The sequence below is a fragment of the Bombina bombina genome, chromosome 5 (assembly GCF_027579735.1).
Source record: "Bombina bombina isolate aBomBom1 chromosome 5, aBomBom1.pri, whole genome shotgun sequence".
NCBI classification, from domain to species: domain Eukaryota; kingdom Metazoa; phylum Chordata; class Amphibia; order Anura; family Bombinatoridae; genus Bombina; species Bombina bombina.
Window position 1 is genome coordinate 968941639 of NC_069503.1, and position 27753 is coordinate 968969391.

At 38.3% G+C, this 27753-nt stretch overlaps 1 protein-coding gene across 1 annotated transcript in view; it reads right to left on the reverse strand.

Annotated features, from left to right (window-relative positions):
- Positions 1 to 808: 808 nt before the first annotated feature.
- Positions 809 to 27753, reverse strand: part of CNGB3 (cyclic nucleotide gated channel subunit beta 3) — a 195196-nt gene continuing 168251 nt past the window's right edge. The window contains exons 15-16 of the mRNA XM_053715907.1: positions 20605 to 20782; positions 809 to 1072 (exon numbers count right to left, since the gene is read on the reverse strand). Coding sequence (XP_053571882.1) covers positions 809 to 1072; positions 20605 to 20782 — 442 coding nt within the window. The remainder of the gene's footprint in view (positions 1073 to 20604; positions 20783 to 27753) is intronic.

Below are 27753 nucleotides of genomic sequence, written 5' to 3' on the forward strand. Positions count from 1 at the left end.
TGAGTAAACAAAAAGAGCAGACACTACACACCTCCCCCCTCCCCTGCATATGAAAAGACAGATTAGACAAACAGGAGCCAGTAAGAGTCTGTAAACGCGTGTATACATTTGACACTGTGGGGCTTGGTTAGGAGTCTGAAAATCAGCACAATGTTCATAAAAAATAAGCAAAACTATATATTTTTATAAAAACACTACCAGGTGGGCTATATAAATGGATCAACTACAAAACATTTCTTTAAAAAAAAAAAATCTAGTGTACAATGTCCCTTAAAGAGCTTAATTGGGGCATATTTATGATTGTGTGAGCGGACATGATCCAGTATAGCGGATCATGTCCGCTGCACATCGATAAATGCCGACAGCATACGCTCTCGGCATTTATCATTGCACCAGCAGTTCTTGTGAACTGCTGGTGCAATACCGCCCTCTGCAGATTGGCCGCTAGCAGGGGGTGTCAATTAACCCGATTGTATTCGTTATGGAGCAGCGGTCTTTAGACCGCTGCTTCATAACTTCTGTTTCCAGCGAGTCTGAAGGCTCGCTGGAAACATGGGGCATCAAGCTACATACGGAGCTTATTAAATATGCCCCATTGTGTGGATAGACAGTAAGGAACAGCAGTATGATGGGTACTTTTCACCTTCCTCCTGGGAGCCAACACAATGAAGGTGGGTACTAAAATGCAGGGCTGTAGAACTGCCGCTGGCGGCAACCACTAGAGCTATATATTTTTTTCACAGTTATGTTTAAAGTTGATTTCTGCAATAATAGCATATTATAAATAAATACTGAGTAGAGTTCTTCACTAATCTTTCTCTTTACTATTCATGACTTCTACAGTGAGGATTTCTCCTTCTCCAGTAACTGCTGATGGGGACATGCTTATAATATATGATTTGTTCTTAGGATCAGTTTTGGTCTCTACTTTGGGTATGGCTTCTGTCTGTCCAGCCGGTTTTTCTTCTTTTTTCTGTGGCTCTGTTTCTTCTTTTATTTCATTATTAGTCTTCATGTTTTGATCCCCAGGCGTAATAACTGAACTATCCATTTTGTCAGTGTTCTGTTTTCCCTTAAAAAAAAGAAAAAAAATAGTAAGACAAGTTGTATACATTTTTTAACTGTATATTGTTAAACTATACATAGAGTGACAGACAGAAATCAATTTTAAAATTTCTTCCTATAGATTCTTCTGTCTGAACCTTAGTGAATCATTGTAAATGTTCAAATTATTCTACTCACTGCTGGATAAGTATCCAGTTGAATTACATATCCCTTCTTGAAGTTGCATGAAAATCAAAATATATTGTGCTGTCCAAGAAATAAATCTCAAATGTTATTGGAAATTATTAATAAAAATAAATAAATCAGAAAGCTAAGTAATCCTGAAATACTTGCCATGGGTATTGCAAGTATAGAGAAATATAGAGGTGAGATTGTTGATGTGGCATACAAGCTTGCAAATTCATTTGAATTTGAATAAATACATGAACATAATTTATTTTAAAATTTATGAGGATATAATCTGGTAAATAAAAGAAATAAGGCTTTGGGGTAATCCCCAGGGTCATATGGATTCCATATTTTTAGAAAATAACACGTAAAACCATGAATTAATTTTAGAAGAGAAAACGCAAGGTAAAATATAAATATAACTTGTAGTGCTGAAATGTTTCAGGTTATTTTATTTGCACAGTATGTCAAACCTGTATAAAAATGTCCCTACCTCATTGATCTTCTCAACAGACCTTAACTTGAGATGCTTGAAAATAATGTGTTTTTCAAAGAGTCAGAAATAAAGTCAAAGTCAGGGTCATTGTATAATAGGATTGTCAGTATTGTAGTTTCCAGGTTCATAAATACAATTACAGCGGAATTGTAGCTAAAGTTAATACTGGTTACAAAATAAATTATTTTGTTAGTTTGAGCATTTTAAAAAAAAATAATAATCAGGGAATAATTTTAGATCTCCCATGATCCGTGATCCTTTTAAAATCAACTACTGATCAATGATCAGTAGGGAATCGAGCAGGTTGTGATTTGTGAACGACCCTGTGCGAAAGTTTTTATAAAAACGGTTGTGCCAGCAAGGAGGGGTTGTCCTTTGTAAACAAAATTACATTTGGATTTAATAAAAGTAAAGAAATCTTTAGTTTTTAAGGCTCACTGGGCCTGCATGTATGAAGCAGCATAAACTGTTTCTGAGCCCTTGCGGGGTAGGTTCGCACATGTGAGCCTGCTTCCTGCAATGTAAGAAGCAGCAGTCATTAGACCGAAGAGAGCTGGCGCTCAGTGATTGACAGTCCCTTCTCTTGTGCAAAGAAAATGAAGGTTTGCTTTTAAATAAGTAGCACAAGTGTCCAGACTGGCCGCTTGTAGCGGCGTCCAAATCCTGTGGGGGTGTGTGTCTGATCACATGACTGATTCAAGCCAATCACTGTCTTTCAGCTCCGGAACTGATCTTCTTCTTTGCAGAGTGAGGAGTTACGAACTCCCTTTGTCTCAGGACCCTGGTCCAAATAAAGGGCTCAAGAAGAATGAAAGTTTATCATGAGGCAAAGTAGTTAAAATCCAAATATTTTATTAGGATAAAAGTAACCCATGTGGGTCCAGCACACAATTAAAGTATAGATGTACTTAGGCTGACATGTTTCGGCCAACTGCCGTAATCATAGCTAATGCAGTACACTTGTGCAAATTATTTAAAAGCAAACCTTTGTTTTAATTGCATGAACAAAGAAAAATTGATAATAGGAACAATTAGAAAGTTGCTTAAAATGGCTTGATCTATCTGAATCATCAAAGAAAAAAAATGGGTTTAGTATCCCTTTAATTTTGTATTTTTTTATTTATACATCTAATTTTTGTGCACTGCATTTTTGGTAAAACTAAAAGTTTACTTGAAGGTGCAGTAACAAGTTAGTAGTAGTATATGTACTTAATGTAATAGTTACTACTAACCTTTTAAACAAACAACTTGTTTGAACGCAGACTAAATGCGTATAACAAACTACTATACTATATTTAACCCTTTCCCGCCAGGACTTATTTGTCTAACTCAGAAATGTAAACAAATAAGTAAAAATTGAAACCATGGGATCGGGTCAGTAGGGAGTGCCTATGATGCTAGTCATGCTTGCCAGCTCACAATCCCATTTATGCAGCATCTATGGCTATGGCTTCATGACAGCCAAATGAGTAGGACGTTCCAAGCTGTCCTAACGGTGCCAAAGCCCAGCACAGTTAGGACGGCATGGAACGTCCTAACGGCGAGAAAGGGTTACGTCCAATAAGTAAGTAAACTTTTTTAAAAGAATACTAGTAAAACTGAGTGCAGCTTCACAACAAACAGACTCCGTAAACAATCCGTAAACAATTGGTTAATATCTTTGAAAAAGTAGTAGTATAATGAAAGTTATATACTAAGGGGCTGATTTATCAAGGGCCGAGTGGCCCCTGATGCCCCTGTTTCCGTGCGAGCCTTAACTGGTCCGCTGCCTCTGAACGGCAGGCAGCAATGAACCGATCCTATATGATCGGGTTGATTGACACCCCCTGCTAGCGGCCTATTGGCCGTGAATCTGCAGGGGCTGCACTGCACAAGCAGTTCACCAGAACTGCTTGTGCAATGTTAAAGCTGTCAGCATTCAGCGAAGTCTGTTGGACATGATACGCTACAGACATTGATAAATCGGCCCCCATCTGCAAATCCAGCAGCCGCTTAACTATGCAACAAATGGATTAATCATTTTTTAAATTTAAAATGACTAACATTAATTAAACAAACAGCTTGTTTTTTTAACTCAGAATAAAGTAGTATAAACAAACTGCTATACTATATTTAAGTCCAATAAGTAAGCAAACTTTTTAAAAATAGTACTAGTAAAACTGGGTGCAGCTTCACAACAATAGAAGGATTTTTGTTTTGAATAGAAGGATTTTTGTAATAAACAGGTATTAGCAAATAAAATTCTAATAAAAGTTATAGTTGTTTCAAAAGTGTTTTTAAGTATCCACTGTGCACCAGCATTTTAAAAACAGCACTTCCTCAGTGAGCCTTAGGTGATTGTACTATCTGTTAATGACTCAATTTGTTAATTGCTGACATAATACAAGCCCCACTGGAGCTCTGAGTAGCTGCTGTATTTATAAATGCTGGTGCACTGAGGCTTTACATGCATGTGCATAGAAAAATTTTATTACTAAAACAGTGATAACTTTTACTAGAAGCATTTTTGGCAATACTAAATATTCTATCACTATATATATAATCTGTAGCTGCCTCTCAATTTTCTTGCTAATTCTAAAGATGTATATAAACTTGTACTTGTCAAGACCTTAATCAACTATTATTCTGCGCAACGTTTGTCAATAAAAATATCACCTTTGGAGGCAGATATTGGTGCAAAATTAATTTCCATTTAATATATACCATATATATATATATATATATATATATATATATATATATATATATATATATATATATATATATATATATATATATATATATATATATATATATATATATATATATAGTGTTATAAAGCTACAACAGGTTATGCAGCACTGAAAATATTTGACAGGAAGTGGAGAAAGGGTAATCATATAGAAAATAATCATTGATACATTGTATTGTACAAAACAAGCTACTGTATGGAAAAATCTTGGAAACACAACAAAAAGTTGAAATAAAGTTGAGTAGAATGGTTATAGCAAAATGTTCATTGTGCTAAACTGTGCAATAATCTGTAATCTCATTCAGCATCAACCTTCCAAGTTTATCATTTGTCTTTCTTTAAGTATGTTCTATATTATAATTCTCTGCTTATGTGATCCATCTTTTTTGCTGCTATTTTTGAGAACCATTATCCATCAACTTAGCCAAATGATGTATCTATCAGCGTTTCTGCAGCAATGTGTCACTGGGGCAGAATCACAACTCCTTTCAATATAAATCTTATGTCTATAACCTTCTTTATGAATTTATTCACCTTGAAATTTTCCAAGTTGAAGTTAATTAACTATTTTTATATTTTTAAAAGCTTAGATGAACAAATCTCTACCAGGCTTTAACATGGGATTCTTAAGGAAAATTATGAATATATTAATGCTAGCTAATATCTGTAATATTAATAGTTGTGTGATATTACCGGGACACTAAAATAAGCACACATAAATCAGTTTTATGATAGATAGTTTAAGTTGAATAGTTTGACTGCCAGACTTATCATGTCTGTCAATCAAGTATTATCAAATATCCACAAGAAAAAAACATATTTATTTTTTTCCTACTATTTGGTTTGTAAAGCAAATGATGTCACATATTAGGTAAAGGATAAATAATATTCTGCCAATTTATAAATAACACATCCAATGAAAATATTAAGTTTTTTTTACAGTATCTCAGTTTTGACACCAATATAAATGCCAATTGCGCTCCTTGTACATCTTTACTTTTACTTACAAGAAAATCATGACTGCAGGTTTGAATGTTAGGTTATCTGTAGAATGCTTGGGGCTCCATCATCTCTTAATGAACCCAGGCCTCAAATAATACCAAACGACAAATTCTACAAAACAAATAGCTATGGGGCACCACATATATCAAATGCATATGAGATTAATCAAACACTAGCTGAAATCAAGCACTTACATACAGTAATACGCCAATCCAATGGTATCTATGCAAATGTTTAGGGTTTAAGTGTCCCCCAGCAACCCACCAGTTGTAGCAACATGCCAAGGCCAGATAAAAAAAAGTGAGTACAAATAAATTTAAAATACCAATGTATTACCTAGAATGTTACAAAATCAATAGTGTTTAATATATTTATACAAAAACCATGGCTGCCAGATATTGCTTAAGAGCCACTAAAACACGTGAAAACCCAGAAATTTCCACATGGTACAAAAACATGGCCGCTATATCAGTCCAATGGTCGTTGTTTTGTTTTTTGTGTGATTGCAATTGTCAAATTAGGTTATAAACAAATACTTTGTCCCAACATAAGTGCTGGACTTCTTATCATTAAATGTTAACTAATTATTCCTATTAATCTCTCTGACTTTATTTTCCCTAAAAAACATTTCTTGAAAATATCAGATTATTCATACATAAATTTCACTGTGGAACGATTTTCTTTAATTCCATATAAATGACTCTTAGGAATATTTATTTTCCATTTGAGATACTGATACTGATTACTTTTGTACTCTAAAAATACTATTTCTGTTTAACTTCTTAAAAATGCCCAAATGGATTTTCTCCCGTGGTGGTTTTCTCAGGACCATCTGTCTCTGAGAACATGCTTCCGAAGACTTTCCTGGGTAATAGTGACCACGGACGCCAGCCTTGGGGACTACGGGCTCGGGAGGAGTCTGCTCTCTGTATAAACATCTTGGAGTTGAGAGCGATTTTCAGTCAGCTGGTTTATCCGGTTCCAGTCAGATAACATAACCTCAGTGGCTTACATCAACCACCAGAGAGGAACTCTGCGTTCCTTAGCCATGAAGGAGGTGGCTTGGATTGTTCAGTGGGCGGAAGCTCACAATTGCTGTCTGTCTGCCATCCACATGCAGCGGTTTTCCTGAGCCGACAGACTTTTCATTCCGGGGAGTGGGCACTCCATCCGGAGGTGTTCTCCAGCTTAACCCTCAAATGGGGGGTGCCAGAGCTGGATCTGATGGTGTCTTGGCAGAATGCCCATCTTCCAAGGTACGCTCTAAAAGATGCTCTGGCGGTCCTTTGGAATATCAGGCTGGTATACTTGTTTTCTCCATTTGCCCTCCTTCCGCGAGTCATTGCTTGTATCTATCAGGAGAGAAAATCAGTGATTCTATTAGTCCCTGTGTGGCCTCACAGGATCTGGTATGCAGACCTAGTGATGATGTTGTCTCTCCCACTTTGGAGATTACCTCTAAAGAAGGACCTTCTGGTTTGGGTCCCTTCCTCCACTCTATATCGTTTCTTTGAAGTTGACTGCTTGGAGATTGAATGCTTAGTTCTGTCTAAGCATGGTTTTTCTGAGTCGGTCATTGAGACCATGATTCAGGTTTGCAAGCCTGTTACTAGAAAGATTTTCCTTAAGATATGGCATAAATATATTTTTTTGTGTGAATCCAAGGGCTACTCTTAGAGTAGGGTCAGGATTCCTAGGATTTTGTCCTTTCTCCAGGAAATCAGGCCTGTGTTTAAGTCTGTTGCTCCTCCTTGGAGCCTTAACCTTGTTCTTAAAGTTTTGCAGCAGGCTCCGTTTGAGCCATTGCATTCCATAGATATTCAGTTGTTATCTTGGAAGATTTTGTTTCTTTTTTCCATCTCTTCTGCTCGGAGAGTCTCAGAACCTTTGGCTTTGCAGTGTGATTCACCTTATCTTATCTTTCATGCTGATAAGGCAGTTCTTAGTACTAAATTTGGTTTCCTTCCTAAAGAATTTTTAATCAGGAAATTGTTGTTCCTTCGTTATGTCCTAATCCTTTTTTCATAAGGAAGTTTGTTGCACAACTTGGATGTTGTGCGTGTTTTAAAATCTATCTGCAGGTGACCAAGGATTTTTGCCATTCTTCTGCTTTGTTTGTTTTTCTGGAAAATGTAAAGGTCAAAAAGCATCTGGTTGAGAATTATAATGCTTTTGGCGTATGAGACTGCTAGGCAGCAGCCTCCTGAGAGAATTACGGCTCAATCCATGAGAGCTGTCTCCTCTTCTCTGGCTTTCAAAAATGAAGCTTCTGTGGAACAGATTTGCAAGGCTGCAACTTGGTCTTCACTGCATACTTTTTCCAAATTTTCCAAATTTGATACTTTTGCCTCGGCTGAGGTTTCTTTTGGGAGAAAGATTCTTGAAGTGGTGGTGCCTTCTGTTTAGGTCTGCCTGTCTTGTTTTCCCTCCCTTATCATCTGTGTCCTCTAGCTTGGGTATTGGTTCCCACTAGTAATTGATGACGTTGTGGACTCACCATATCTTAATAAAGAAAAATAAAGAAAAGAAAATGTATGCTTAGCTGATAAATTTCTATCTTTCGGGATATGGTGAGTCCACGACCGCACCCTTAAATTTAAGACAGTTGTTTTTGAATAAATCTCAGGCACCTCTACACCTTTGTGTTATCTTCTTTCTCCATTTCCCTTTGGTCGATTGACTGGGGATTGTGGGTAGGGTAGTGATTCTTAACAGCTTTGCTGTGGTGCTCTTTGCCTCCTCCTGCTTGCCAGGAGTGGTATTCCCACTAGTAATTGATAACGTTGTGGACTCACCATATCCGGAAAGAAAGAAATGTAAGCATACATTTTCTTTTTCCATTTGAGATACTGATACTGATTACTCTTGTAATCTAAAAAGACTATTTCTGTTTAACTTCTTAAAATGAGTATAAATATCACCTTCTCCTTCAGAATTCCATTAAAGGGACACTGAACCCAAATTTTTTCTTCCGTGATTCAGATAGAGCAGGCAATTTTAAGCAACTTTCTAATTTACTCCTATTATCAATTTTTCTTCATTCTCTTGCCATCCTTATTTGAAAAAGAAGACATCTAAGCTAAGGAGCCGGCCCATTTTTTGGTCAGAACCCTGGATAACATTTGTTTATTGGTGGGTGAATTTATCCACCAATCAGCAAGAACAACCAAGGTTGTTCACCAAAAATGAGCCGGCATCAAAACTTACATTCTTGCTTTTCAAATAAAGATACCAAGAGAATGAAGAACATTTGATAATAGGAGTAAATTAGAAAGTTGCTTAAAATTGCATGCTCTATCTGAATCACAAAAGAAAAAAATTGGGTTCAGTGTCCCTTGATCTAAAAATATCAGTATTTTATTATGGATGTAAGTAAAAAAAAGCCATGTTTTTTTTAATCAAGATATTCAATGCTATTGATTTTGTAGTGTTTCAGGCAATACACAAATAATTTATGTATATTCGCTCAAATTTTTTATGATATCTGTTAATTGTTTAATAATAGTTTTGATTTTGTCTAGTGGATTTATGATTGATCTGTCTGATAATGTATGTTGTCTGGGTGTAGATTTATATATGAGCACTTGTTTAAAGGGACAGTCAACACAAAAATTGTTATTATTTAAAAAGATAGATAATGCCTTTACTACCCATTCCCGAGCTTTGCACAAAAAACATGGTTATTTTAACATACTTATAACCTTTAAACCTCTCATTTTCTGTCTGTTTTTAAGACCCTAAAGACAGATCACATGATCACATGCTTTTGTATTTGCCTTTCACATCAGGGAAAGCTAGTTCATGTGAGTCATATAGATAACATTGTACTGACGCCCATGGAACAACTAGGTACTTATTGGCTTAAATGCAAGTCAAAAGATAAAGTCATGTGATCAGGGGGCATTCAGAAGATGCTTAGGAACAATGTAAGCACAGAGGTAAAAAGTGTATTAATATAACCATGTTTTCTGTGCAAAACTGGGGAATGGGTAATAAAGGGATTATCTATCTTTTAAAACAAGAAACAAATTTAGTTGACTGTCCCTTTAGGTTATACTATTTTTAGCCTGAGGAAAACGGCAGAAGGAATGAAAAATGTGTTGCTGGTTCTTATATCACAGTTATGTATTGCATATTCTGTACTGTTTTTAACTGAGATATTTTTATCCTGTGCAATAAATATGTTTTATACTCAAACAAGTATTGTCCTTGGTATGTTAATGCAACTGAAAGGATTTTGCTGGAAGACTCAAAATTTGCATATACACCATTGGTTACCTGATTTAGGCTAATGTTTTATTTGTCACATTTGATACATTACCTGTTAGTTTTATAGATGACATTTAGGGTGCTTTGTGTTCTAAAAGAAACGTTATAGCTATCATCTGCTACCTTTAGGCGATTACCATAACAATTGCAAATAACTCATATCCTTAGTACCATTTTGGAAGTCTTAAGACTAATCGTATTAGACATTTTATTTGAAAGAGGGGTTCCTTCAATAAACTAAAGGGTTTCTTGTCATATGCTAGCTAAAGCACCTGATAACAACAAGTACTCATTTGGGATATTCTAAAAATTAAATAATTAACGGCTAGATTACGAGTTTTGCGTTATGAGCGGCTCGGTGCTAACTTGCAAGTTATTGTCACCACTCACCTCCCTATAGTGCTGCTATTACAGGTTTTCATAAACCCGGCGTTAGCAGGCAATAAATGAGTGTAGAGCAATATTGAGCTCCATACCGCAATCCAATACCAGCGCTGCTTTGAGCTGGTTTTACGTGCTTGTGCACGATTTCCCCATAGACATTAATGGGGAGAGCCGGCTGAAAAAAAGCCTAACACCTGCAATAAAGGAGTGTAAAGCTCTGTAACGCAGCCCCATTGATTCTTAGGGGTAAAGAAAAGTTATGTTTACACCTAACACCCTAACATAAACCCCTAAACACCCCTAATCTGCCACCCCCGACATCTCTGACACCTACATTACACTTATTAACCCCTAATCTGCCACCCACGACACCGCCGCCACCTACCTACATTTATTAACCTCTAATCTGCCACCCCCAATGTCACCGTCACCTACCTACACTTATTAACACCTAATCTGCCGTCCCCAACGTCGCCGCCACTATACTAAAGTTATTAAATCCTAACCCTAAATCTAACCCTAACCCTAACACCCACTAACTTCATAATTAAAATAAATCTAAATAAAAATTACTATTAATAACTAAATAATTCCTATTTAAAACTAAATACTTACCTGAAAAATAAACCCTAAGCTTGCTACAATATAACTAATAGTTACATTGTAGCTATCTTAGGTTTCATTTTTATTTCACAGCTAAGTTTGTATTTATTTTAACTAGGTAGATTAGTTAGTAAATAGTTATTAACTATTTACTAACTACCTAGTTAAAATAAATACAAATGTACCTGTAAAATAAAACCTAACCTGTCTTACACTAACACCTAACCTTACACTACAATTAAATAAATTTCAGTTTACGGTATGGATCTTGTAGTTATGGGCTGTACCGCTCACTTTGGCCGGAAAGGCAAACTCGTAATACCGGCGCTAAGGAAGTCCCATTGAAAAAGGACTTTTTGAAAGCTGCGGTAGTTACGTTGCGGCCAAAAAAGTGTGCGGTACAGAAATACCTGCAAGATTCATAATACCTAACCTGTCTTACACTAACACCTAACCTTACACTACAATTAAATAAATTACATTAATTAAATACAATTAACTATATTACAAAAAAACAAACAAACACTAAATTACACAAAATAAAAAAGAAATGATCAAATATTTAAACTAATTACACCTAATAGCCCTATTAAAATAAAAAAGCCCCCCCCAAAATAAAAAACCCCTAGCCTAAACTAAACTGACATTGGCCCTTAAAAGTTCCTTTTGCGGAGCATTGCCTCAAAGAAATCAGCTCTTTTACCTGTAAAAAAAACATACAAACAACCCCCAACAGTAAAAGCCACCACCCACACAACCAAACCCCCAAATAAAAACCTATCTAAAAACCTAAGCTCCCCATTGCCCTGAAAAGGGCATTTGCATGGGCATTGCCCTTAAAAGGGCATTTAGCTCTTTTTCCACCCAAAGTCCCTAACCTAAAATTAAAACCCACCCAATAAACCCTTAAAAAAACCTAACACTAACCCCTGAAGAGCCACTTACAGTTTTTGAAGACCCGACATCCATCCTCAATGAAGTGGCAGAAGTCCTCAGTGAAGCCAGCAGAAGTCTTCATCCAAGCGGGCTAAAGTCTTCATCCAAGCGGGCTGAAGTCTTCATCCAAGCGGGCTGAAGTCTTCATCCAACCGGGCAGAAGTCTTCATCCAGACGGCACGGAGGGGCTCTATCTTTAAGACATCCGGAGCGGAGCATTCTCTTCTTACGATGGCGACTGAAGAATGAAGGTTCCTTTAAGGGATGTCATCCAAGATATTGTCCCTTGAATTCTGATTCCAATCAGCCAATAGAATGTGAGCTCAATCCTATTGGCTGATAGGATTGAGCTTCAATCCTATTGGCTGATCCAATTGGCTGATTGCATCAGCCAATAGGATTTTTTCACCTTTAATTCCAATTGGCTGATAGAATTCTATCAGTCAACTGGAATTCAAGGGAAGCCATCTTGGATGACGTCCCTTAAAGGAACCTTAATTCTTCAGTCGCCGTCGTAAGAAGAGGATGTCTTGAAGATGGAGCCGCTCTGCGCCGGATGGATGAAGATAGAAGATGCCGTCTGGATGAAGACTTCTGTCCAGTTGGATGAAGACTTCGGCCGCTTGGATGAAGACTTCTGCCAGCTTCGCTGAGGACTTCTGCAGCTTCGTTGAGGATGGATGTCGGGTCTTCAAAAACTTTAAGTGGATCTTCGGGGGTTAGTGTTAGGATTTTTGAAGGGTTTATTGGGTGGGTTTTAATTTTAGGTTAGGGACTTTGGGCGGAAAAGGAGCAATGGGGAGCTTAGGTTTTTTAGATAGGTTTTTATTTGGGGGGTTTGGTTGTGTGGGTGGTGGGTTTTACTGTTTGGGGGTGGTTTGTATTTTTTTTTTTACAGGTAAAAGAGTTGATTTCTTTGGGGCAATGCCCCGCAAAAAGCCCATTTAAGGGCTATTGGCAGTTAAATTTAGGCTAGGGTTTTTTTTACTTGGGGGGGGGGCTTTTTATTTTGATAGGGCTATTAGATTAGGTGTAATTAGTTTAAATATTTGATCATTTCTTTTTTATTTTGTGTAATTTAGTGTTTTTTTTGTAATTTAGTTAATTGTATTTAATTAATGTAATTTATTTAATTGTAGTGTAAGGTTAGGTGTTAGTGTAAGACAGGTTAGGTTTTACTTTACAGGTAAATTTGTATTTATTTTAACTAGGTAGCTAGTAAATAGTTAATAACTATTTACTAACTATTCTACCTAGTTAAAATAAATACAAACTTAGCTGTGAAATAAAAATAAAACCTAAGATAGATACAATATAACTATTAGTTATATTGTAGCTAGCTTAGGGTTTATTTTATAGGTAAGTATTTAGTTTTAAAAAGGAATTATTTAGTTATTAATAGTAGGTTTTATTTAGATTTATTTTAATTACATTAAAGTTAGGGGGTGTTAGGGTTAGACTTAGGGTTAGATTTAGGGGTTAATAACTGTAATATAGTGGCGGCAATTTTGGGGACAGCAAATTAAGGGTTAATAACAGTAATGTAGGTTGCGGCGATGTTAGGGACAGCAGATTAGGGGTTAATAATATTTAACTAGTTAATAATTTTATTTTAATGTTGGCGATGGGGGAGGGCCTCGGTTTAGGGGTTAATAGGTAGTTTATGGGTGTTAGTGTACTTTTTAACACTTTAGTTATGAGTTTTATGTTACGACTTTGTAGCGTAAAACTCATAACTACTGACTTTCAGTTTACGGTATGGATCTTGTAGTTATGGGCTGTACCGCTCACTTTGGCCGGAAAGGCAAACTCGTAATACCGGCGCTAAGGAAGTCCCATTGAAAAAGGACTTTTTGAAAGCTGCGGTAGTTACGTTGCGGCCAAAAAAGTGTGCGGTACAGAAATACCTGCAAGATTCGTAATACCAGCGGTAGTGAAAAAGAGCCATAACGCTGCTTTTTCACTCAGACCGCAAAACTCGTAATCTAGCCGTAAGTCAGTATAAAAAAGGAAATTTATGCTTACCTGATAAATTTCTTTCTTTTACGATATGACGAGTTCACGGATTTCATCCTTACTTATGGGATATCGCCTCCTGGTCAGCAGGAGGAGGCAAAGAGCTCCACAGCAGAGCTGCACAAATAGCTCCTCCCTTCCCCCCCAACCCAGTCATTCGACCGAGTTAGGAAGAGAAAGGAAAAGCCCAGGAGCAGAGGTGACTGAAGTTTAACAAAAATAAAACCTGTCTTAGAAAAAACGACAGGGAGGGCCGTGGACTTGTCATATCGTAAAAGAGATACATTTATCAGGTAAGCATAAATTTCCTTTTCTTTTACAAGATATGACGAGTCCACGGATTTCATCCTTACTTATGGGATACAATACCAAAGCTATAGGACACGGATGAAAGGGAGGGACAAGACAGGAACCTAAATGGAAGGCACCACTGCTTGAAGAACCTTTCTCCCAAAAATAGCTTCAGACGAGGCAAAAGTATCAAATTTGTAAAATTTGGAAAAAGTGTGAAGAGACGACCAAGTTGCAGCCTTGCAAATCTGTTCAACAGAAGCTTCATTTTTAAATGCCCATGAGAAAACCACAGCCCTAGTAGAATGAGCCGTAATTTGTTCTGGAGGCTGCTGTCTAGCAGTCTCATATGCAGTACGTATGATACTCTTCAGCCAAAAAGAAAGAGAGGTAGCCGTAGCCTTCTGACCCCTACGTTTCCCAGCAAAAACAAGAAATAATGAAGATGTTTGACGAAAATCCTTAGTCGCCTGCAAGTAGAACTTCAAGGCATGTACTACGTCCAAATTATGTAACAGACGCTCTTTCTTAGAAGAAGGGCTAGGACACAAGGAAGGAAGAACCATTTCGTGATTAATATTCTTGTTAGAAACAACCTTAGGAAGAAAACCAGGTTTGGTTCGTAACACCACCTTATCAGAAGGAAAAATAAGATAAGGAGAATCACATTGTAAAGCCGAAAGCTCAGAATCTCTGCGAGCAGAAGAAATAGCAACCAAAAATAAAATTTTCCAAGATAACAACTTAATATCTATGGAATGCATAGGTTCAAACGGAACCCCTTGAAGAACATTAAGAACTAAATTCAAACTCCATGGAGGAGCAATCGGTCTAAACACAGGTCTGATTCTAGTCAGGGCCTGACAAAAAGATTGAACATCTGGAACATCTGCCAGACGCTTGTGTAGCAAAATAGGCAAAGCAGAAATCTGTCCATTTAAGGAACTTGCTGACAACCCTTTCTCCAATCCTTGGAGAAAAGTTAAAATCCTGGGAATCCTAACCCTACTCCATGAGTAGCCCTTGGATTCGCACCAATAAAGATATTTACGCCATATCTTATGGTAAATCTTTCTAGTAACAGGCTTGCGTGCCTGAATTGAGGTATCAATGACCGCCTCAGAGAACCCCCGCTTAGATAAGATCAAGCGTTCAATCTCCAAGCAGTCAGTTGCACAGAATTTAGGTTCAGATGATGGAAGGGTCCCTGAATGAGAAGGTCCTGCCTCAATGGAAGCTTCCACGGTGGCAGAGATGACATGTCCATCAGATCAGCATACCAAGTCCTGCGAGGCCACGCAGGAGTGATGAGAATCACCAAAGCCCTCTCCTGTTTGACTCGAGCAATCACCCGGGGAAGGAGAGCAAACGGAGGGAACACATAAGCTAGGTCGACCAAGGTGCTGCCCGGGCATCTATCAGTTCGGCCTGAGGATCCCTGGATGTGGATCCGTATCTCGGGCAGCTTGGCATTCTGACGAGACGCCATGAGATCCAGCTCCGGTCTGCCCCATCTGCACATCAGGGTGGCAAATACCTCCGGGTGGAGTTCCCACTCCCCCGAATAAAACGTCTGTCTGCTCAAAAAATCCGCTTCCCAATTGTCTACTCCTGGGATGTAGATTGCTGACAGATAACAAGAGTGAGCCTCCACCCACTGAATTATCTTGGATACTTCTGTCATCGCCAAGGAACTCCTTGTTCCTCCCTGATGATTGATGTAAGCCATAGTCGTGATGTTGTTCGACTGAAATCGGATGAACTTTGCCGAATCTAACTGAGGTCAAGCTTGAAGAGCATTGAATATTGCCCTCAACTCCAAAATATTGATTGGAAGTAGAGACTCTGACCGAGTCCACACACCCTGAGCCTTCAGGGAATTCCAGACTGCACCTCATCCTAGTAGACTGGCGTCCATTATCACTATCACCCATGAGGGTCTGCGGAAGCACGTCCCTTGGGACAGATGATCCGAAGACAACCACCAAAGAAGAGAGTCTCTTGTCTCCTGATCCAGATCTATCTGAGGAAACAAATCTGCATAATCTCCATTCCACTGACTGAGCATGCTCAGTTGTAGAGGTGTGAGATGAAAACGAGCAAACGGAACGATGTCCATTGCTGCCACCATCAATCCAATTACCTCCATGCACTGAGCCACTGATGGCCGAGGATTGGATTAAAGGGCTCGGCATGAATTTAGAATCTTTAACTTTCTGACTTCCGTCAAGAAGATCTTCATGGAAATAGAGTCTATTAGAGTTCCCAGGAAAGGAACCCTTGTCTGAGGAATTAGTGAACTTTTTTCTAGATTCACCTTCCACCCGTGAGTCCTTAGAAAGGACAGAACCATGTCGGTATGAGACTTTGTCAGTTGATAAGACGACGCCTGGATCAGAATATCGTCCAGATAAGGCGCCACTGAAATGCCCTGCGGTCTGAGAACCTCTAGCAGACACCCTAGAACCTTCGTGAAGATCCTGGGTGCCGTGGCCAGCCCAAAGGGAAGAGCTACAAACTGAAAATGTTTGTCCAGGAAGGCAAACCTTAGGAACTATTGATGATCTTTGTGGATAGGAATATGATGATATGCATCCTTTAAGTCCACGGTAGTCATATATTGACCCTCCTAGATCAATAGAAGAATTGTCTGAATAGTCTCCATCTTGAAGGATGGAACTCTGAGATATTTGTTTAGACTCTTGAGATCTAAAATGAGTCGGAACGTTCCCTCTTTTTTGGGAACCACAAAAAGATTTGAGTAAAACCCCGCCCCTGTTCCTGTAGTGGAATGAGACAAATTACTCCCATGGTGGAGAGGTCGTCTACACAATGTAAGAATGCCTCTCTTTTTATCTGGTCTACAGGCAATCGTGAAAGAAGAAACCTTCCCCTTGGGAAGGAATTTTTGAACTCCAACTGATACCCTTGTGACACGATTTCTAGTGTCCAGGGATCCTGAACATCTCTTATCCAAGCCTGGGCAAAGAGAGAAAGTCTGCCCCCTACTAGATCCGGTCCCAGATCGGGGGCCGCCCCTTCATGCTGTCTTGGTAGCAGTGGCAGGTTTCTTGGGTTGTTTACCCTTGTTCCAACCCTGGTTAGGTTTCCAGGTGGGTTTGGCTTGAGAATAATTCCCTTCCTGTTTAACAGAAGAGGAAGAGGGGACTCCCTTGAAGTTTCAATAGGAACGAAAATTATTCTGGCGTCCCCTTTGTTTAGTTGTTTTGTCCTGAGGATGGAGGTGACCCTTACCTCCCGTAATGTCAGAAATTATCTCCTTCAAGTCAGGCCCAAACAGGGTCTTACCTTTGAAAGGAATTGCCAAAGGTTTTGACTTAGAGGACACATCCGCAGACCAAGATTTTAACCATAAGGCTCTGCGTGCTAAAATGGAAAATCCTGAATTCTTAGCCGCCAACTTGGCGATCTGAAAGGCGGCATCCGTAATAAAAGAATTAGCCAGCTTAAGGGCCTTAATTCTATCCATTATTTCCTCCAAAGGAGTCTGAGTCTTAAGGGACTCTTCTAGAGCATCAAACCAAAAGGCGTCTGCAGTTGTGACTGTAACAATGTAGGCCGTCGGTTGTAATAGAAACCCTTGATGAATATATAGTTTTTATAGAAGACCCTCCAACTTTTTATCCATAGGGTCTTTGAAAGAACAACTGTCCTCAATAGGGATAGTCATACGCTTAGCCAGGGTAGATATAGCTCCCTCCACCTTAAGGACCGTCTGCCAAGAGTCCCGAATGGTGGCAGCTATAGGATACATTTTCCTAAAAATAGGGGAAGGGAAGAACGGGATACCCGGTCTCTCCCATTCCCTTGTAATAATTTCCAAAATTCTATTAGGAACCGGAAACACATCGGAATAAGGGACCTCTAAGTATTTGTCCATTTTACTTAATTTTTCTGGCGGGACCACAATAGAGTCACAGTCGTCCAAACCTCTCGTAGCAAAAGGCGGAGGTGTTCAAGTTTAAATCTGAAGGACATAACGTCCACATCTGTCTGGGGTAATGCACTTCTTGAGTCAGACAGTTCCCCCTCAGACAGGGCCTCCCTACCCCCCAATTCAGAGCCCTGGGAAGGTATATCGGAGATAGCCATTAAAGCATTAGAAGTTGCAGGGACCACTTGGGCCTCTGTCCTGCTGCGCTTGCCTTGTAATACTGGCAACTTAGATAAAACTTCTGAAAGAGTGGATGACATAACTGCAGCCATATCCTGCAGAGTAAATGAAGCAGACGCCGTTAAAGAACATGGCGTCCCCTGTGCGGGGGTTAAAGGCTGTGATGCTAGGGGAGAAATACGTGGCATTCCCTGAATTTCATCAGTCTGAGGACATTCACTGGATATATCTTTGTTAAAGAAAATTTGTTCTTTACACTGTAACGCCCTTTCAATACATGAGGGACAAAGTGTAACCGGGGGTTCCACAATGGTATCTAAACACATAGAACATGTAGTGTCATCATCCATGTTAAACAGAAATGTAAAATTACCTTTAACAATAAGTAGCTAAACGTATAGCTAATAAAAAATGTGTGCACAGTATCTTTAAGAAACAAACAGTCCCAGCTTTAGCTTAGCGGTTGTCTTAAACAAATATCAAGATACCCTTTGAGTATAATCTTTATCCCACATTTTCCACAGATACACGATTTTAATTGTCACCTCGCCACAGCTCTGCTGTGGCTCCTACCTGACTCCAATCATCAAGAATTCTCAGCTAAAACGGTGTGCCTAAGGTCGCTTGTCTATACTATTACAAGCGTACTCAGGAGCCGTAAAGAAAACTGTCCATCTCAGGAACAACTAACTGCGCAGCGTAAGGCGTGAAAAATAAGCCCTGCCCTTCGTGGGCGTACACAACATACCCCGGGAAACACAACTGAGTGCCGCCATATACCGGAGCCAGATAGAGAGATATTTTTATCTCTATCTGACTCTGGTACTACTCCCAACATCAGCCTCCTGTTCACAAGGTCCCCCTGTAAGCATAGGACATGGAGTGAAATACACACATAACCAGTGGCTTGCCCGTTGCATCAGCAATAGTGCCTAATGTCGCTCCCAGTGCATCTAAGTCTATTCGTTACCAGATGAGTTGGGAAATGTTTAACATGTTGAGATCCCCATTTCTAATAAAAGACAGCCCACACATGCTACTAAGGGAAGCCCTTACCCGAGCCCCTCACAGAATAAAAAAGGCATAGTACAGTCTATTCTGGGATATGTTGCAGTGCCCCAGAGAACAAAGGACTGCACTTACCTCCATGCTGAGGAACAGCATGTAAATCTTAGAGTATCACGAGGTCCACTCATCCTCCTGAGGTACTGTAAGGTAAAAGGGTCTTAGTCAGTATTCTATGACCGCACACAGAGAAGCAGTACTGGTGTGGGAGGTGCAGTGAAACTAAAAGCCACTAGTTCCCACAACCTGACAGGTGACATCCAGATGCTTCTCTGCAGAAAAATAGTACCTCGGCACCATTTAAAATAAAAAACTCTTGATTAAAGAATTCAAACGCACACCTCACTTTACCTCACTCCTATCACTAAAACAGGCAAAGAGAATGACTGGGTTGGGGGGGGGGAGGAGCTATTTATGCAGCTCTGCTGTGGAGCTCTTTGCCTCCTCCTGCTGACCCGGAGGTGATATCCCATAAGTAAGGATGAAATCCGTGGACTCGTCATATCTTGTAAAAGAAATATGTCACATCTTATTGAGTTATAGGGGCCGAATTATCAAGCTCTAAATGTAGCTTGATGCCCCTGTTTTCCCGCGAGCCTTCAGGCTCCCCAGAAACAGTAGTTATGAAGCAGCGGTCTAAAGACAGCTGCTCCATAACTTGCCCGCCTGCTCTGAGGTTGCGGACATCAATCCGCCCCAATCCTATACGATTGGGCTGATTGACACCCCCTACAAGTGGACGATTGGCCGCTAATCTGCAGGCGGCATTGCACAAGCAGTTCACAAGAACTGTTTGTGCAATGATAAATACTGACAGCGTATGCTGTCGGTATTTATTGATGTGCGGCGGACATGATACGCTACATCGTATCATGTCCGTCCGCACTTTAATAAATCGGCCCCATAGTCTGGTCTTTTTAAATCATTTTCTTATGCTAAGAAAGGATAAAAACATGAATATATTGTCTTAATAAGCTAAAATCGAAATGTTGTATGTAGTTTTTAAACCAGTGCAACATTTTATATACTCTTTTTACAAAATATAGCTATAAAATCCTACATGTCAGTATTTTGGGAAGGTAAATTGAAGCTACATGTGGATTTCAGTAAATTAATTATTTTAAATAAAATTTTAAAATATTATCAATGAATTAACTGTATGATTTTGAAAGGCAGGCAAACTGCTAGAAATCAGTATACAATCTGTGCGAGTAACTCCCACAAACAAGCAAAAAACACTGAGATTAAAAGGCTATGAGAGCAGAAATCTAAAAATGACGTTGTCAATGTGTTTTTAACAATGCCTTATTAGTAAATAGGGGACTTACCAATAGCACTATACAATGAACTCTGTGCTGAGTTTTTAATAAAAAATAGAGGTAATAAGGTCCCATTACATATACATTAACTATGGTTATAGAAGAAGTACTGCAGAACTCTTACATTTTTCATCTTCTGCATCTTCAGTTTCAACAGAAGATTGAATCCAGGCTTGTTAGCTGTGGCAGACATAAGGGTCTGAAACATACGGGGAGTCTCAGGCTTTGGTGGTATCAAATGAGCAAAGCCTTTCCTTACAACTGCTGCTACTGTTGGTTTACCTTTCTCTTTTAATAACTTCCTGTAATCCAAAAAATAAAAAAAGAGAATTTATGTTTTAAGCCTGAGCCACATACATTATATTCACATTCTACAGATTTTTTTTTAGCAATGTTCAAGTAAAAGAAGGAGGACGAGGAGACAATAAAAAGATGCAGAATAGTAAAACAAATGACATACCATGTATAGTATCACCATCTACAATGCTGTAATGTGTTAGAGTATTTTATTATTGCACTATTGTTTGCAGATAAGTAGGGGGTTGATCATAATTTATCATTTGACTAGTGTTAAAGCCTGTGTACACGGCCAAAAAATGTCCCCCTCCAAGATCCTTTCCCTAGTCTTTATTCCACCCCTCCACTCTAGGATCCCCTGTACTTCCTTCTCCCGACATCCCTTTATACTTTCAAAGGTTAGTGAGGCCACGCTAAGGGTTCGATTTATCAAGCCCTGCTGTCCCCTTTGACTGCAGGTTCGCACAAGCTGCTGCTTCCCTGCCCTGTTCTCCACCTCTTAAGTGGAGAATTTAAATCTCCCCGGTCTCTTCAAACCAGGGAGATTGACAGCTCCTGCCGTGTGTGATTGGCTGTGCGCGGGGATACACGCAAGCCCACAGGAGCGCTTGTGTTCAATGGTAAATGTGGGCAGCGGATTTCTGCCCACCAGAGGAGAAGCCAGGCTGACAGGGGCAAATATGTTCACCCATGGATGATAAATCAAGCCCTAACCATCGCTCAAAGTGCACAAAACATAATAGCACTAAAAAGTTAGCATGACTTGAGACAAAAAAGTTATTACAAAACCCATGTACAACATATTAAAATAAAGTGTTACACACATATTAAATATAAAATACATATTTATTATTGACATAAATGTATAAGACGTGTTTTAAAGGGCTTACAGTAAGGCTTAAATGTAAGCAACATCTAAAAACTGCAAAACAGCTTAGCATGGGATGGAAATTGATCTGCAGTTAAAGGGTTAAATAACATACAATCCAGTCATGTGATCACATTTATGATTTTTAGATTTTATAGTTTAGATAAATGGTTGCACATACAGGAGCCCCTTATTGTACAAATATGGTAATAATTATAACATGATCTTCTAATGCCATGATAGGATTTTCATGTTCTTATAAGTTAGACTTTATAAGAGCCGTATTGCTACTATTAAATGCTATTCTTCATGGTATCTAATTACTAGTCCAATATCTACATATTTAACCAAAACAGATTTGTTTTACCTTATTATTACAATTATTCCATATAGTAGGAACAGATGGCCATGCTAACAATGATATTTAAGTTTTATGTTCCCTTTAATATATATTGCACTTATCTTTTTAGCAATAACGAACCTTGTCCTATGCATATATTAGACAATTTGCTAATTTAATTACCTATTTTATTCCCATAGATTTAGAACATCTATAAAGGCATTATGGTTCATGTTTATTACAAAAACTAAAGTACAGATGGTCATCTATAAAAAATTATATTCATGCTTTGTGCTCCCTTTTATTATGGATTTCACTTGCTTTGCTGGCTATGATACTTATTTATTGCATTGATATTGTTTGTAATATTTCTAAGATTAACAATTTGTTTTCATTACTAGTACATTTTGTGTGTATGATATATATTTTAGTTAGAGACAGAAAGTTTAATATTGAAATGTGCATGAGTACATTTCAATTTTAAGAAAAAGCATTTTTGCAGTATACTTGCATTAGCAAAATTAATTCTAGTAAAAGTTATTTCTGTATTTCAGAGGCATACACACATATCCTTTGACTGCACGTGCATTACTGTTCAAGCTCAGAGTGCTGGTGGTGGTGTTTATTGTGCCTGTGAACACATAATTTGTGTCATACATACCACTGCCGACTCTCTGAAAAGGTGAAGTGTTTGAATACCAGTGCACAGGCCCTCACAGCATATGTGTGTATGCCGCAGGAAAACGGTTATTACGTTTACTAGAAGCATTTTTGCTATTGAAGTATAATACAAAAAAGCTTCTATTTAAAATTTAAATGCATCCATGCACATTTCAATTTTGATCTTTCTTTCCCTTTAAATAAAGCATAGTCTACCTTTAGAAGCCTTCGATTCAATCTTAAAGGGACATGAAACCCACTATGTTTCTTTCATTATTCAGATAGAGCATACATATGTAAAAACTTTCCAATTTACTTCTATCATCAATTTTGCTTCATTCTTTTAAAATCCTTTCTTAAAGGAGCAGCAATGCACTACTGGGGACTAGCTGAACACATTGATAAGCCAATCACAAGAGGCATATATGCAGAGCCACCAATCAGTAGTTTGCTCCCAGCTCCTAAACCTACTTAGATATGCTAGAAAATAAGTAGTTGGAAAGTTGTTTAAATGTGTGTAATCAGTCTGAATCATGGAAGAAAAATGTTGGGTTTCATGTGCCTTTAACTGTATGTCCCTGAACCAAAAATGTAAATTTATTGCATATTCACTTATTTTAACTTAGCTCTTTAGCCTTTATGATTACAGCTAGTTTGGGAAATGCATATCTAGATGTTTTATTACTTGAAGGGACAGTAAAGTAAAATACACGTTTCTCTGTGTATGTATATCAATGTAAAATCCCTTTGTCTGCTTTTTTTCCCCAACACACGAGATTTCATATCTTTGAGCCCTTATAACTTTAGTGTACAATATATTTTTAAAACATTTTTTAATAGACAGTGTTAATATGAGTGTAACTGTACTTTGTAATGTTTTTTTAAGCGTTTCGTGAAACTTTTTGGATGTGGAAAACAGTTAACTATAGCTCATTTAGCGCGGAAAGGTTTCTTGCGTAAAAGGCTATTGCTCTCGTGCAATCACAATTTTTCAAGACTTATATGTAATATCTGCGCAATGAAATTTGCTTGCAAAAAGACCATATTGCGCACGGAAAAGACATACTGTGTGACTTGTCATCTTGGCCATAGTATCCTTTGTTAAAGAGTAATCTTAGGAGAGCTCAGAAGCGTGTACGTGTCTCTAGCTATCTGGCAGCAGTGTTTGCAACATTGTTTATAGTAATGTTATACATATATAAATACACTGCTGCCATAGACACATGCACACTCCTGAGCTCCTATCAGCCTATCTTGGTTTACTCTTCAACAAAGGATATCAAAAGAAAAAAAGCACATTTGATAATAAAGTCAATTGAAAAGTTGTTTTAAATCACATGCTTTATCTGAACCATGAAGGTCTTGTTTAAGGTGCACCACACCAGTGCATAAAGCAGATGATTGCTTCTAGACTACTCTACTGCACCACTTCTGATAAACACTGTGCCCCGCTCTGTTTGACTTGCATTCATCTTTCAGATTTTCAAGCATTGCCTAACACACACCTGCTCAGTGCCTACAACCTGCTGATTTTTCTCCTCAGGCCTAAACTGTATCTCTTTAATGTCCTTCGATCTCCTTGTATAAAGAAGATATACATCATTAGGTAATTCACAGCAGAACATTCAACCACTTTATAGTTCTTGTGATTGTCTTTCTGTAAATAATCATTCACCAGTTATCACAGTGCCACAGCATATGCTGGTGTTTAAGAAATAATAATATGATAAGATATATTACTTGTATCGACCACTAAAGCCACAAATATAGGGATTGATCACTATCTATTGTTTGATACAAGTAATATATCTTATCATATTATTATTTCTTAAACACCAGCATATGCTGTGGCACTGTGATAACTGGTGAATGGCCCTATACTTACATTTTCAAATCCTTTTTTCCTGATCACAATACAAAGTCTAGATGCTTAAAGGGACAGTAAACACCATGTAATTAGAAGACATTTCTGCTGTGTTGCTATAGGATAACATATCAGCCAAGTCTTAATGTTTTGTTTTTTTAAACAATTTTTTACTGCAATTATTTATAAATAGCCACTTTGAACCCACCATTTGCCTTAATTGGAGGAGTCAATCTAGGCTTTAGTCTGCAGACAACAAGGCTAGCTGCTGTCATAATGTTAGTAACAATAGGCCAATAGTGGCATATATGTAGCAGGGTTAGAGCCTTGAGAAATCAGCAGGATGCAGTTCAATGTCTGAGAGTTAGAAATAGCTCTATTTTCAGAGCTAAATTACATGAAAAGTGAGCACAATAAATAATGAAAATATATTGCACTGTTGTTTCATTATGCACATTTATGGGGCCAGTTTTTCACTTATTGAATTCCACAGCTAAAATGACTTGATAAACCCTATGACAATAATTTTTAAATTATTACTGAATACCCCAAAAGGTTTTTGAAAGGAACATTGGTTTTTCATCATGGGTAAAACACACTGACATTACCCCAACAGATTGGCTACCTGCTCAATCAGTTAAAGTTAAAAAGGTAATAAGCACTTTTAGACTAATACAAGTTAGCAAAATTATAACCTTAAAAACACAGATGCAACTGATAATACCCTTGTTCAAATCCCTTAAAAATATATACACACATATTGCTATGGTTGTTGAGTACAAAAGGTTAATTGCATGCATGTTTCCTATTAGAATCAATACACTATTAAAAGGGATACATCAACATTCAGGACTTTCAGCCTGTGATATAATTACTAAACCCACATTTTGTCATAAATCATGCACATTTGATTTTTAAATGATCAATTTTTGAAAATCAGATTACCAATGCAAATAGCTATTTTGTGTTGTATTCTGGAGGTAACAATTTAGAGTTTCACTGCTATTAATGGCAGAAGCATTTTTGGATTGTGATCACTGGAAAAACACTCTGCCGAGTTTCAGGAGTCAAAAACTAGAGCAAGATTGTGATGAACCCCATCTATAGACACTAGGGACATGCATTAAAGGGACAGTAAACACCAGAATTTTTGTTGTTAAAAAAGTAGATAATCCCTTTTTCTTCTGTTATGTGTGATCAGTCCACGGGTCATCATTACTTCTGGGATATAACTCCTCCCCAACAGGAAATGCAAGAGGATTCACCCAGCAGAGCTGCATATAGCTCCTCCCCTCTACGTCACTCCCAGTCATTCTCTTGCACCCAGCAACTAGATAGGATGTGTGAGAGGACTATGGTGATTATACTTAGTTTTTATAACTTCAATCAAAAGTTTGTTATTTTACAATAGCACCGGAGCGTGTTATTGCCTCTCTGGCAGAGTTTGAAGAAGAATCTACCAGAGTTTTTACTATGATTTTAACCGGAGTAGTTAAGATCATATTGCTGTTTCTCGGCCATCTGAGGGAGGTAAAAGCTTCAGATCAGGGGACAGCGGGCAGATGAATCTGCATTGAGGTATGTAGCAGTTTTTATTTTCTGAATGGAATTGATGAGAAAATCCTGCCATACCGTTATAATGACATGTATGTATACTCTACACTTCAGTATTCTGGGGATGGTATTTCACCGGAATTACTCTGTTAAAAGTACATTAAACCTTTTAATAGGTATTTATTATGTTAAACGTTTTTGCTGGAATGTAGAATCGTTTGCATTTTCTGAGGTACTGAGTGAATAAATATTTGGGCATTATTTTTCCACTTGGCAGTTGCTTGTTTTAATTGTGACAGTTTCGTTTCTCTCTCACTGCTGTGTGTGAGGGGGAGGGGCCGTTTTTGGCGCTCTTTGCTACGCATCAAAAAATTCCAGTCAGTTACTCTTGTATTTCCTGCATGATCCGGTTCATCTCTAACAGATCTCAGGGGTCTTCAAACTTCTTTGGAGGGAGGTAGATTCTCTCAGCAGAGCTGTGAGACTTATATATTGACTGTGATTAAAAAACGTTGCTCTGTAATTTTTATGTTTCAAATTTAATTATTGTTACTTTACTAATGGGAACAAACCTTTGCTAAAAGTTGTGTTGTTTTTAAGGATTGATGCTATAACTGTCTTTCAGTTCATTATTTCAACTGTCATTTAATCGTTTAGTGCTTCTTTGAGGCACAGTACGTTTTTGTTAAATAAGATTGTAACCAAGTTGCAAGTTTATTGCTAGTGTGTTAAACATGTCTGATTCAGAGGAAGATATCTGTGTCATTTGTTCCAATGCCAAGGTGGAGCCCAATAGAAATTTATGTACTAACTGTATTGATGCTACTTTAAATAAAAGCCAATCTGTACAAATTGAACAAATTTCACCAAACAGCGAGGGGAGAGTTATGCCGACTAACTCGCCTCACGTGTCAGTACCTGCATCTCCCGCCCGGGAGGTGCGTGATATTATGGCGCCTAGTACATCTGGGCGGCCATTACAGATAACATTACAAGATATGGCTACTGTTATGACTGAAGTTTTGGCTAAATTACCAGAACTAAGAGGCAAGCGTGATCACTCTGGGGTGAGAACAGAGTGCGCTGATAATACTAGGGCCATGTCTGATACTGCGTCACAGCTTGCAGAACATGAGGACGGAGAGCTTCATTCTGTGGGTGATGGTTCTGATCCAAACAGATTGGATTCAGATATTTCAAATTTTAATTTAAATTGGAGAACCTCCGTGTATTACTAGGGGAGGTTTTAGCGGCTCTTAATGATTGTAACACTGTTGCAATACCAGAAAAATTGTGTAGGTTGGATAAATACTTTGCGGTACCGGCGAGTACTGACGTTTTTCCTATACCTAAGAGACTAACTGAAATTGTTACTAAGGAGTGGGATAGACCCGGTGTGCCGTTCTCACCCCCTCCAATATTTAGAAAGATGTTTCCAATAGACGCCACCACACGGGACTTATGGCAAACGGTCCCTAAGGTGGAGGGAGCAGTTTCTACTTTAGCTAAGCGTACCACTATCCCGGTGGAGGATAGCTGTGCTTTTTCAGATCCAATGGATAAAAAATTACCTTAAGAAAATGTTTGTTCAACAAGGTTTTATATTGCAACCCCTTGCATGCATCGCGCCGATTACGGCTGCGGCAGCATTTTGGATTGAGTCTCTGGAAGAGAACCTTAGTTCAGCTAC